At 37.2% G+C, this 13,868-nt stretch overlaps 1 protein-coding gene across 7 annotated transcripts in view; it reads right to left on the bottom strand.

Annotated features, from left to right (window-relative positions):
* Positions 1-13,868, bottom strand: part of TBCK (TBC1 domain containing kinase) — a 222,984-nt gene that overhangs the window by 150,477 nt on the left and 58,639 nt on the right. For all 7 annotated transcript variants that reach the window (XR_005382727.1, XR_005382726.1, XM_038581969.1 and 4 more), the window contains 4 exons: positions 12,642-12,783; positions 10,343-10,403; positions 1,158-1,219; positions 44-105 (listed from right to left, as the gene is read on the bottom strand). Coding sequence is in view for 5 of the 7 variants with exons in the window: in XM_038581969.1 (XP_038437897.1) it covers positions 44-105; positions 1,158-1,219; positions 10,343-10,403; positions 12,642-12,783 (327 nt within the window). In the remaining 2 variants the exon portion in view is untranslated. The remainder of the gene's footprint in view (positions 1-43; positions 106-1,157; positions 1,220-10,342; positions 10,404-12,641; positions 12,784-13,868) is intronic.

The raw sequence follows: 13,868 nt of genomic DNA, 5'->3' as shown, positions 1-13,868 counted from the left end.
GTTAAAGATCTCAGTATAATCTCTAAGTCTTAATAATATTAACCTCTTGGAAGGGTGGAAGGTGAGACACTTCTTCAAAAGATTTATCACATTTTCAGGAAGGTCCTGATAAATAAAAAAAGAAAAGAATTATTTTAAATTATCCATTAAAAAAATATTTTACTCACACCAGTCAGAATGGCTAAAATTAACAAGTCAGGAAGCAACAGATGTTGGTGAGGATGCAGACAGAGAAAGGGGAACACTTGTACACTGTTGGTAGGAATGTAAACTGGTGTAACCACTCTGGAACAGTAGGGAGGTTCCTCAAAAGTTTAAAATAGAGCTACCCTACCACCCAGCAATTGCACTACTGAGGATTTAGCCAAAGGATACATAGTGATACATAGTGATTCAAAGGGGCACATGCATGCCAATGCTTATAGCACCAATGTCCACAATAGTCAAAATATGGAAAAAACCCAGATGTCTATCAACAGACGAATGGATAAAGAAGAGGTGGTATGTATATAAAACAATATTCCTGAGCCATCAAAAAAGAATGAAATCTTGCCATTTGCAATGACGTGGATGGAACTAGAAGGTATTATGCTAAGCAAAATAAGTCAATCAGAAAAAGATAACTGTCATAAGATTTCACTCATGTGGAATTTAAGAAAAGAAATGGAGCAAAGGGGAAGGGAGGGAAAAATAAAATAAGACATAATCAGAGAGGGGGACAAACCATAAGAGACTCTTCCATAGGAAACAAACTGAGGGTTGCTGGAGGAAAGGAGGGTAGAGGGGATGGGGAAACTGGGGATGAGCATTAGGAGGGCATGTGTTGTAATAAGCACTGGATATTATATGCAACTGATGAATCACTGAACTCTAACTCTGAAACTAATAATATACTATATGCTAATTAAATTGAATTTAAATAAAACATTTTTTAAAAAGTAAAGAATTATTTTAAATGATCCATTTAAAAATATACATTACTCAAATGTTTGCTATTCTAGGACATTTTGATTTTTCTATGAAGTCTTTAATTGGATTTTATACTAATTTATATTAGCTTGTCACTCTATGAAAAGAAATATCTGAACAGAAATAAACAGCTTATTAGATCTCAAATACAAAATACATGAATTTTCAATAACAGATTAATGACAAACCTTTATAATGTCCAGACAACCATGTTCTTCAGCCAGAACTATTATAGTGTCATCTACACAACCTATAAAACAGAAAAATTGCATGAATTAATGCTGTTTTTCTATCAGAACTGAACTCTGATAATTTTTTTTTAATTCTGTTAAGCAGTTTTAGAACTTAGAATATTAAAAAGCTTGTCTTTGGAGAAGGGGCGAGATGGCGGAATAGTAGGGTCCCAAAATCACCTGTCCCCACCAAATTACCTAGATAACCTTCAAATCATCCTGAAAATCTACGAATTCGGCCTGAGATTTAAAGAGAGAACAGCTGAAACGCTACAGTGAGAAGAGTTCGCGCTTCTATCAAGGTAGGAAGACGGGGAAAAAGACATAAAGAAACAAAAGGCATCCAAAGGGGAGGGGCCCCGAGAGGAGCCGGGCTAAGGTCAGGGTGAGTGTCCCCAGGACAGGAGAGCCACGGCCCGGAGAAGCAGGAGCTGCACCAACCTTCCCGGGGAAAGGCCTCCCAGGGAGTTAGAGCAGGACCCCAGGAGGGCGGGGATGCCCTCGGGCTCCCTGGGACAGTAACAGACACCTGCGCCCCGGGAGAGTGCGCCGAGCTCCCTAAGGGCTGCAGCGCGCACGGGGGGACCCGGAGCAGCTCGGAGGGGCTCGGGGGCGGCTCCGCGGAGGGGGCTGCACGGCCCCGGGAGCAGCTCGGGGGGGGGGGGGGGGGGCTCGGGCAGAGGAAGAGGCTCCATGCGGAGGGGGCTGCGCCGTTCCAGGAGCAGCTCGGAGGGGCTCGAGTGGCGGCTCCGTGGACCGGGCTGCGCGGCCGGGAGCGAGAATCCACCAGCGCAGGCCCGGGAGCACAGGGCGCCTGGACGCAGGCCAGGATCCGGCCTCCCGCCGGGACAGGCAGAGGCCAGGAGGGCCCAGGACAGCAAGGACGCTCCTGCCCCGAGCAGAGCAGATTAGCGTCTGCAGACTGAGAGCTCCGGAGTTACTGCGGGGGCTGACTCCAGGGCTCCAGAGCTGCCACCACAACTGGGGTTGTTCCTCCTGGGGCCTCACGGGGTAAACAACCCCCACTGAGCCCTGCACCAGGCAGGGGCAGAGCAGCTCCCCCAAGTGCTAACACCTGAAAATCAGCACGACAGGCCCCTCCCCCAGAAGACCAGCTAGACCGACAAGTTCCAGGGGAAGTCAAGGGACTTAAAGTATACAGAATCAGAAGACACTCCCCCGTGTTTTTTTTTGGTTTTTGTTTTTGTTTTTTTGCTTCTTGATTTCTGTTTGCTTTCCCCACCCTTTTTTTCCTTTCTTTCTCTCTCTTTTTCTTCCTTTTTTCTTTTTTCTTTTTTCTTTCCTTCTTTCTCTCTCTTTTTCTCCTTTTCCCAATACAACTTGTTTTTGGCCACTCTGCACTGAGCAAAATGACGAGAAGGACACCTCACCTCAAAAGAAAGAATCAGAAACAGTCCTCTCTCCCACAGAGTTACAAAATCTGGATTACAATTCAATGTTAGAAAACCAATTCAGAAGCACTATTATACAGCTACTGGTGGCTCTAAGAAAAAAGCAGAAAGGACTCAAGAGACTTGATGACTGCAGAATTTAGATCCAATCAGGCAGAAATTAAAAATCAATTGAATGAGATGCAATCCAAACTAGAAGTCCTAACATCGAGGGTTAACGAGGTGGAAGAACGAGTGAGTGACATAGAAGACAAGTTGATGGCAAAGAGGGAAACTGAGGGAAAAAGAGACAAACAATTAAAAGACCATGAGGATAGATTAAGGGAAATAAAGGACAGCCTGAGGAAGAAAAACCTATGTTTAATTGGCATTCCCAATTAAACAGCAGGTTTAATGTCTGGTCCTGCTCTAACTCCCTGCGAGGGCGCCGAAAGGGACAGAGGGCCAGAATATGTATTTGTACAAATCATGGCTGAAAACTTTCCTAATCTGGGAAGGGAAACAGGCATTCAGATCCAGGAAATAGAGAGATCCCCCCCCCTAAAATCAATAAAAACCGTCCAACACCTCGACATCTAATAGTTAAGCTTGCAAATTCCAAAGATAAAGAGAAGATCCTTAAAGCAGTAAGAGACAAGAAATCCCTGACCTTTATGGGGAGGAGCATTAGGGTAACAGCAGACCTCTCCACAGAGACCTGGCAGGCCAGAAAGGGCTGGCAGGATATATTCAAGGTCCTAAATGAGAAGAACATGCAACCAAGAATACTTCATCCAGCAAGGCTCTCATTCAAAATGGAAGGAGAGATAAAGAGCTTCCAAGACAGGCAGGAACTGAAAGATTATGTGACCTCCAAACCAGCTCTGCAAGAAATTTTAAGGGGGACTCTTAAAATTCCCCTTTAAGAAGAAGTTCAGTGGAACAATCCACAAAAACAGGGACTGAATAGATATCATGATGACACTAAACTCATATCTCTCAATAGTAACTCTGAATGTGAACGGGCTTAATGACCCCATCAAAAGGCGCAGGGTTTCAGACTGGATAAAAAAGCAGGGCCCATCTATTTGTTGTCTATAAGAGACTCATTTTAGACAGAAGGACACCTACAACCTGAAAATAAAAGGTTGGAGAACCATTTACCATTCAAATGGTCCTCAAAAGAAAGCAGGGGTAGCCATCCTTATATCAGATAAACTAAAATTTACCCCGAAGATTGTAGTGAGAGATGAAGAGGGACACTATATCATACTTAAAGGATCTATCCAACAAGAGGACTTAACAATCCTCAATATATATGCCCTGAATGTGGGAGCTGACAAATATATAAATCAATTAATAACCAAAGTTAAGACATACTTAGATAATAATACACTTATACTTGGTGACTTCAATCTAGCTCTATCTACCCTCGATAGGTCTTCTAAGCACAACATCTCCAAAGAAACGAGAGCTTTAAATGATACACTGGACCAGATGGATTTCACATCTATCTATAGAACTTTACATCCAAACTCAACTGAATACACATTCTTCTCAAGTGCACATGGAACTTTCTCAAGAATAGACCACATACTGGGTCACAAATCGGGTCTGAACCGATACCAAAAGATTGGGATCATCCCCTGCATATTCTCAGACCATAATGCCTTGAAATTAGAACTAAATCACAACAAGAAGTTTGGAAGGACCTCAAACACGTGGAGGTTAAGGACCATCCTGCTAAAAGATGAAAGGGTTAACCAGGAAATTAAGGAAGAATTAAAAAGATTCATGGAAACTAATGAGAATGAAGATACAACTGTTCAAAATCTTTGGGATGCAGCAAAAGCAGTCCTGAGGGGGAAATACATCGCAATACAAGCATCCATTCAAAAACTGGAAAGAACTCAAATACAAAGCTAACCTTACATAAGGAGCTAGAGAAAAAACAGCAGATAGACCCTACACCCAGCAGAAGAAGAGAGTTAATTAAAATTTGAGCAGATCTCAACGAAATCGAGACCAGAAGAACTGTGGAACAGATCAAGAGAACCAGGAGTTGGTTCTTTGAAAGAATTAATAAGATAGATAAACCATTAGCCAACCTTATTAAAAAGAAGAGAGAAAAGACTCAAATTAATAAAATCATGAATGAGAAAGGAGAGATCACTACCAACGCCAAGGAAATACAAACAATTTTAAAAACATATTATGAACAGCTATACACCAATAAATTAGGCAATCTGGAAGAAATGGACCCATTCCTGGAAAGCCACAAACTACCAAAACTGGAACAGGAAGAAATAGAAAACCTGAACAGAAATAGAAAACCATAACAGGGAGGAAATTGAAGCAGTCATCAAAAACCTCCCAAGACACAAGAGTCCAGGGCCAGATGGCTTCCCAGGGGAATTCTATCAAACGTTTAAAGAAGAAATCATACCTATTCTACTAAAGCTGTTTGGAAAGATAGAAAGAGATGGAGTACTTCCAAATTCGTTCTATGAGGCCAGCATTACCTTAATTCCAAAACCAGACAAAGACCCCACTAAAAAGGAGAATTACAGCCAATATCCCTGATGAACATGGATGCAAAAATTCTCAACAAGATACTAGCCAATAGGATCCAACAATACATTAAGAAAATTATTCACCATGACCAAGTAGGATTTATCCCTGGGACACAAGGCTGGTTCCACACTCGTAAAACAATCAATGTGATTCATCATATCAGCAAGAGAAAAACCAAGAACCATATGATCCTCTCATTAGATGCAGAGAAAGCATTTGACAATATACAGCATCCATTCCTGATCAAAACTCTTCAGAGTGTAGGGATAGAGGGAACATTCCTCGACATCTTAAAAGCCATCTACGAAAAGCCCACAGCAAATATCATTCTCAAAGGGGAAGCACTGGGAGCCTTTCCCCTAAGATCAGGAACAAGACAGGGATGTCCACTCTCACCATTGCTATTCAACACAGTAGTAGAAGTCCTAGCCTAGGAATCAGATAACAAAAAGAAATAAAAGGCATTCAAATTGGCAAAGAAGAAGTCAAACTCTCCCTCTTCGCTGATGACATGATACTGTACATAGAAAACCCAAAAGACTCCACCCCAAGATTGCTAGAATTCATACAGCAATTCAGCAGTGTGGCAGGATACAAAATCAATGCCCAGACATCAGTGGCATTTCTATACACTAACAATGAGACTGAAGAAAGAGAAATTAAGGACTCAATCCCATTTACAATTGCACCCAAAAGCATAAGATACCTAGGAATAAACCTAAGCAAAGAGGTAAAGGACTTATACCCTAAAAACTATAGAACACTTCTGAAAGAAATTGAGGAAGACACAAAGAGATGGAAAAATATTCCATGCTCATGGATTGGCAGAATTAATATTGTGAAAATGTCAATGTTACCCAGGCCAATTTACACGTTTAATGCAATCCCTATCAAAATACCATGGACTTTCTTCAGAGAGTTAGAACAAATTATTTTAAGATTTGTGTGGAACCAGAAAAGACCCCGAATAGCCAGGGGAATTTTAAAAAAGCAAACCATATCTGGGGGCATCACAATGCCAGATTTCAGGGTGTACTACAAAGCTGTGGTCATCAAGACAGTGTGGTACTGGCACAAAAACAGACACAGAGATCAATGGAACAGAATAGAGAACCCAGAAGTGGACCCTGAACTTTATGGTCAACTAATATTCGATAAAGGAGGAAAGACTATCCACTGGAAGAAAGACAGTCTCTTCAATAAATGGTGCTGGGAAAACTGGACATCCACATGCAGAAGAATGAAACTAGACCACTCTCTTGCACCATACACAAAGATAAACTCAAAATGGATGAAAGATCTAAATGTGAGACAAGATTCCATCAAAATCCTAGAGGAGAACACAGGCAACACCCTTTTTGAACATGGCCACAGTAACTTCTTGCAAGATACATCCACAAAGGCAAAAGAAAGAAAAGCAAAAATGAACTATTGGGACTTCATCAAGGTAAGAAGCTTTTGCACAGCAAAGGATACAGTCAACAAAACTAAAAGGCAACCTACAGAATGGGAGAAGAAATTTGCAAATAACGTATCAGATAAAGGGCTAGTTTCCAAGATCTATAAAGAACTTATTAAACTCAACACCAAAGAAACAAACAATCCGATCATGAAATGGGCAAAAGACATGAACAGAAATCTCACAGAGGAAGACATAGACATGGCCAACATGCACATGAGAAAATGCTCTGCATCACTTGCCATCAGAGAAATACAAATCAAAACCACAATGAGATACCACCTGACACCAGTGAGAATGGGACAATTAACAAGGCAGGAAACCACAAATGTTGGAGAGGATGCGGAGAAAAGGGAACCCTCTTACACTGTTGGTGGGAATGTGAACTGGTACAGCCACTCTGGAAAACTGTGTGGAGGTTCCTCAAAGAGTTAAAAATAGACCTGCCCTACGACTCAGCAATTGCACTGCTGGGGATTTACCCCAAAGATTCAGATGCAATGAAACGCCGGGACATCTGCACCCCGATGTTTCTAGCAGCAATGTCTACAATAGCCACACTGTGGAAGGAGTCTCGGTGTCCATCGAAAGATGAATGGATAAAGATGTGGTTTATGTATACAATGGAATATTACTCAGCCATTAGAAACGACAAATACCCACCATTTGCTTCAACATGGATGGAACTGAGGGTATTATGCTGAGTGAAGTAAGTCGATCGGAGAAGGACAAACAGTGTATATTCTCATTCATTTGGGGAATATAAATAATAGTGAAAGGGAATATAAGGGAAGGGAGAAGAAATGGTTGGGAAATATCAGAAAGGGATATAGAACATAAAGACTCCTAACTCTGGGAAACGAACTAGGGGTGGTGGAAGGGGAGGAGGGCGGGGGGTGGGGGTGAATGGGTGACGGACACCTGACGGGATGAGCACTGGGTGTTATTCTGTATGTTGGTAAATTGAACACCAATAAAAATTTAATTTATTAAAAAAATAAAATGTTCAGAAAAAAAAGCTTCTCATTTGTTAACTTACATGTTTTGATAAAAATAAAGATTTTAAACACTAAATATTAACTGAATTACAGATACTGGAAGATAGCCACATAAATAGTGAGATAAAGCAGTAGTTCAAGATGAAGTTTCTCTTGTTCTTTCTCTCTTGCTCTCTCTCCCTATATATGTAATGTACATATGCATACTACTCTTTTGTGTTTATATAATTTGAAGAATGTACACACATCTCTGGGGATTTAAAGTGTAAATCTCTGTATGATCCCTGTCAAAACACCAACAGCATACTTCACAGATCTAGAACACATAATCCTAAAATCTGAATTGAGCCACAAAAGACCCTGAATAGTCAAAGCAGTCTTGAAAAAGAAGAACAAAACTGGAGGTATCATGATCCCAGATTTCAAAATATACTACAAAACTGTAGTAATCAGAATAGTATGGTACTGGCACAAAAACAGACACGTAGATCAGTAGAACGGAACAGACATCCCAGAAATAAATAGCCAATTTATCTTCCACAAAGAAGGCAAGAATATGAAATGAGAAAAAAGTCTCTCAGGAAATGGTCTTAAGAAAACTGGACAGCCATATGCAAAAGAATGAAACTGGACCACTTTCTTATACCAAACACAAAGATAAATTAAAATGGGTTAAGGACCTAACTGTGAAACGTGAAAGCATAAAAATCCTGGAAGAGAACACAGGCAGGAATTTCTCTGACTTGGCTTAGCAACATCTTTCTAGATATGTCTCCTGAGGCAAGGGAAACAAAAGCAAAAATAAACTATTGGGACTATATCAAAATAAAAAGCTTCAAAAAAAAAAAAGCTTCTGCACAGTGATGGAAATAAGCAACAAAAATAAAAGACAACCTACTGAATGGGTGAAGATACTTGCAAATGACATATCTGATTAAGGGTTACTTTCCAAAATACATAAAGAACTTGAACAACTCTTGAATCATTGTATTGAATATTGGAAACTAATATAACACTGTATATTAATTATATAATTTAAAATAAAATAAGAACTTATACAATTCAATAAAAAAAAAACTAAACTAAAAATGGGCAGAGGACATGAGTAGACATTTCTCCAAAGAAGACATACAGATGGCTAAATGGCACATGAAAAAAAATGTCAATATCACTCATCATCAGGGAAAAATGCAAAGTAAAACCACAATGAGATACCACCTCACACTTGACAGGCTAACGTAAAAAGAAAAACCACATGAAATAACAAGTGTTGGCAAGGATGTGGAGAAAAAGGAACCCTTGTGTACTGTTGGTAGGAACACAAACTGTGCAGCCTCTGTGAAAAAACAGCATGAATGTTCCTCAAAAAATTAAAAATATAAGTACCATATGATCCATGAATCCAAGTACTGGATATTTACCTAAAGAATATGAAAACACTAATCCAAAAGGATATATGCATCCCTATGTTTACTGCAGCATTATTTAGAATAGGCAAATTATGGAAGGACCCCACATGTCCAATGATAGATAATCAACAACAAAGATGTGGTATTTTTATACACAATGGAATATTATTACTTAGCTATAAAAAGAGTAGATTCTTGTCATTTGCAACAACACTGATGGATCTAGAGAGTATAATGCTAAGTGAAATAAGTTAGAGAAAGACAAATACTATATGATTTCACTCTTATGTAGAATTTAAGAAACAAAACAAATGAAGAAAAAAAAAAAGAAACAAATAAAAAAAACCCAGACTCTTAACTATAGAGAAAAACTGATGGTTACCAGTGGGGAGATGGATTGGGGGGGGGGGGATGGATGAAACAGGTGAAGGGAATTAAGAGCATATTTATCATGATGAGCACTGAGTAATGTCTATACGTTGTTGAATCACTATATTATACACCTGAAGCTAATATAACTAATATAACACTGTTAATTACACTGGAATTAAAATTAAAAAAATAATAAAGTATAAATTTACTCTGTAGACCTTATTAAGGAATCTCTAAGACTCCTTAAAAGCCTTAATATCAATCTTCGAAATTAAATGTTGTAAATACAGTAACATTTAATACAACTATATATTATTATTCAATATTTATTGATACCTTCTGTACACATTCTTATTTGTAAACCCTATTAACATGGACACCAATCTTTCACTCCTTCATATAAAGTGCTCTATCAATTTTTCTTTCCTTCGCCATATGTACTTAATTTATTCTAAATTATAGATTTAGATTATATAAATTTTTGTAAATTTGAATTAAATATTAGGACCTAATATACATGTAAAATAAATGAGCTTGTTATAGGGAAAAATAAATGTTCTTCTCATTCATACATGGTTCATCATATAGAAAGCTCAAAAGTTAATATATATTGTCTGAATTTAAACTGCTACACAGAAGTATAATTTTATATTCTCATATTTTGCATTCACAATTTAGTTTACTGGGCTGAATCATGAAGCTAAGATAATATTTGATTCACATTATAATTCCTTAATAAGGAAAGTGCTATAATAATATTCCGAAGGCAATTTTAAGTTGTCCCATTAATGCTTACCATTGATCATTAGAATATTAAAGAAATTCAGGATATTTCAGTGTATTCACTATTTTAGAACACATTCTTAATATGCATGACTATGAACGGTCACTAAAGATTATATTTGTAATTGAAACTAATCAATTGTGAGATACTTACCTAATGTAAGCAAAAATTTTAGTCTTTCAGAAATATCCAAGCTCTGAAATAATTTTCTTCCCTGAATAAAATCAGAAAAGAAATTCATGTTAACATTTCATCTTTTTTCAGGGAGGTATTTTTCCCCCCAGAAATGAAAATGATTTTGTCAGGTATCTCTTTCTCTTCACAGGTTTTATTTGACTTTTAAAGTTAGTTTCACTAAAGAAAAATCATAAGTTTAACATTTAAACATTTTATATATCTAAGGATCATTACATTCTAGTTTGGTCTCAAGCATTCTTCACTTTTGATACCAACATGTACCTGGTTGCCTAGAGAGATCCCAGGCCACCAGGAGTCTTACTTGATTAAGGGACTAAGATGGCCCCTTACATTTACCCAACTAATTCTTACTTATATATCATGATCCAGGTAACCTGTTGTCTCCATTAAGAAACATTCAATGACACTTCTTCCTCCTCTCATAATGAACTAGACAACCATTCTTTGTGCTCCCATAGCACCTGGTATATTTATTTTAAGATACATACATTGTATTTTAATTGTTTCCTTATTAGTCAGCTTTAGGGGGCTGCTTGAAACAGAGTCGAACCAGTTATAACTTCAACAATTATGTGCTGAGCAACTTAATGTGCCAAATTGGACTTTTGACCCCAAGCTACATAACCTGGGCAAAAACTTAACCATCTTAAGTTTCACTTTTCTCATTTATAAGATTGGGACATTAACTGTACATGCCACACAGGTTGCAGTAGTGATTATATAATGTATAAAAAAGTGCCTCACATTTTTTGCACAAAGATGTTGGCTATTATTCTTTTCTTACAAACAAATTAAATGTATAAGATTCTTTAAATAAACTTAGAAAGAAAGGCTTAAGAAGATAGGCTGGTCTTTTTGTGGAGAAAAAAAGACTTCTTTTTTTTAATAAAGAGACTGCAAAAAGCTTTCTTAAAAATTTATGAAATTAGAACTACAGGTGGAAAGATCATTGAAAAAGTTGCCATTCCTCTCAATTTTTTACACTACTATATTATTAATCTTTTAGAAATATAGGTTTAATTTTATCAATATCTTGTTTAAAAGCTTAAATGGTCCCCCATACCTTATATAACCAAATATAAACTTCTCAACTTAGCATTCAAAGTCACCCAAGATATGACTCTATCTTTTAAATCTAAGTGCTTACTACTTATCTACTGTGATGAACACACCACACACACACACACACAAACAAACACAAGGCAGTTCAACTTGATCACTTGCATACTTTGATTACAGTGACTATACTCTCCCTGTTCATGCATACTGATGGTATGATATGACTGATGATATCATATGATCATATGATCTTGACTCATGTTATTTCCCTACCAGTAATTTTTTTTCTTCATGGCTATCAAAATTTTATATATAGCCTTTATTTCATTCCCACTGCTGAATGTTCATTTTGTGAGTTAAAGAATTAAAAATTCAAATTACTTTCTCAGCAGTTTGATGACACTGTGCTACTGTTTTTTTACATCCAACCTAAAGAACACGTACTTCTATTTTAAAGTCCTTTCAATGGTGTAAATTTTTTTGTCTGTTATTTCTTTTTTATTGTAGATGTATGTATTTTAAATATCTTTCTTTTTAATAGCATCTTAGTCTTTGCCCTAATAAATATAGAGGATGTCTGGGAATGGTCTCATAAAACACAACTCAACTACAAAGTGAGTCTTGCAGATAACAGAAGAAAACAGAAGAGAACAACGTATTTAGGGAAGAAAGAATACCACAGAAAAAGGAGAACAAGAACATATCAAAGAGTCTGTAAGCAGTTGTAGTGTAAGCCTTTCTAGAACTGCTTAATTTTTTACACTTAGTACAGTGTAAATGCTTTATACTTAGGAAAGTACAAATGCTTCTAAAGATACCAAGATGAGGGACACCTGGGTTGGCTCAATGATTGAGCATCTCCCTTTGGCTCAGGTCATGATCTGGGGATTGAGTCCCACATCAGGCTCCCGGCAGGGAGCCTGCTTCTCCCTCTGCCTATGTCTCTGCCGCTCTCTCTGTGTCTCTCAAGAATAAATATATAAAAAAAAAACTTTAAAAATATAAAGATACCAAGATGATATGCAAATAAATGATCAAATAGGAGTTTTTAACAAGTCAAATTGAGATTTAAACCTTTTTCTTCTTCTATCTAGTCAATCCACAAAGTAAAAACATATTAGCCTTCCTATCTGAAAAACCTATTCTAATAAGCACACAATTTCTCTTTATCAGCTTAGTATTTATTTATACATACCACACAAAGCTCAAATAAAATGATTCCAAGAGACCACACATCTGATTTGGGGCCAGAAGGCAATGGTTTTTCACTTGGCACATGATCAGTGGTTTTGAAAATTCCTTGTGCAATTACCTCGGGTGCCAAATATGATGGATACCTACAATGACATATTAAATAAATTAATGATTACTACAAACTACAAAGGGGATAGTAGTACTACAGTTTCACTAGCTGTATGGTAAGACCTATGTAAAAGTCTAGTGCAATTAAATTAACAATTAACAAGTAGGAAGATTTTAAAATAACCATCATTATATAGGTCTTCATGTCCAGAAATCAAGAGAAAATATATATGAGTATCAAATAATTTTAAAACTATTGTGTTTGTCTGAAGCATTGGTTCCTTTCTTTTCTGTCCTCTCTTTTTAACATACTGCTGTCTTGCACCATTCTGTTTCCAGGTGTTTTCCTTTTCTCCCTACTACCGGTCTTCTCCCTATACTTAACTATTATTTAAAGTACTTTTTATCTTTGAAAATAGTATGTATTCTTTTGAAAAGTAGGAATGTCAAAGTCTTTAAAAATATATAAATTAAAAAGTAAGACTATTTCATCTCTGTACTCCAGGCACCCATTCATATTTATAGATATAGATTAACTTGACCATCCATCACCATTGCTCACAGGGCAGCAGACTACACACACTATTTTGCCCTCCTTTGTTTTTTCACTTAAAATATATTTTAGAGATAATTCTATAAAAATAAGTATACGACTTATTATCTTTGAAAACTGCCAATAATTTCATTGTATTAATGCACTTTATTTATTTGACCAAACTCTGAAGAACATTTTGGAAGTTCCATTCCTATATGGATAATCAATTGAGCCTTATTCCATTTACTGAAAAGTCTAGCCCTTGCCGCACCCCCCCCCCCCGACAAAACTAGCCCATAGTACCAGTTTCTACCACAAATAAAATCTGTATATATTATGTTGGCTTGCATCTTGGCTCCTTATTTTGTTCCACTGGTAATCTTGCCTGACACTGTACCATTATACTATTTTCAGTCTATAACATTATATAAGTAATTGCCAATAATTGCCAAGATAAGTCATCTCAAAACACATGCACCTTTTCCCAAAATCTATAAAGAACTTATCAAACTCAAAACCCAAAGAACAAATAATCCTGTAAAGAAATGGGCAGAAGACATAAACAGCCATTTCTCCAAAGAAGAC

This window comes from Canis lupus, chromosome 32 (assembly GCF_011100685.1).
Source record: "Canis lupus familiaris isolate Mischka breed German Shepherd chromosome 32, alternate assembly UU_Cfam_GSD_1.0, whole genome shotgun sequence".
NCBI classification, from domain to species: domain Eukaryota; kingdom Metazoa; phylum Chordata; class Mammalia; order Carnivora; family Canidae; genus Canis; species Canis lupus.
This window is presented reverse-complemented; position numbering and strand designations above follow the sequence as displayed.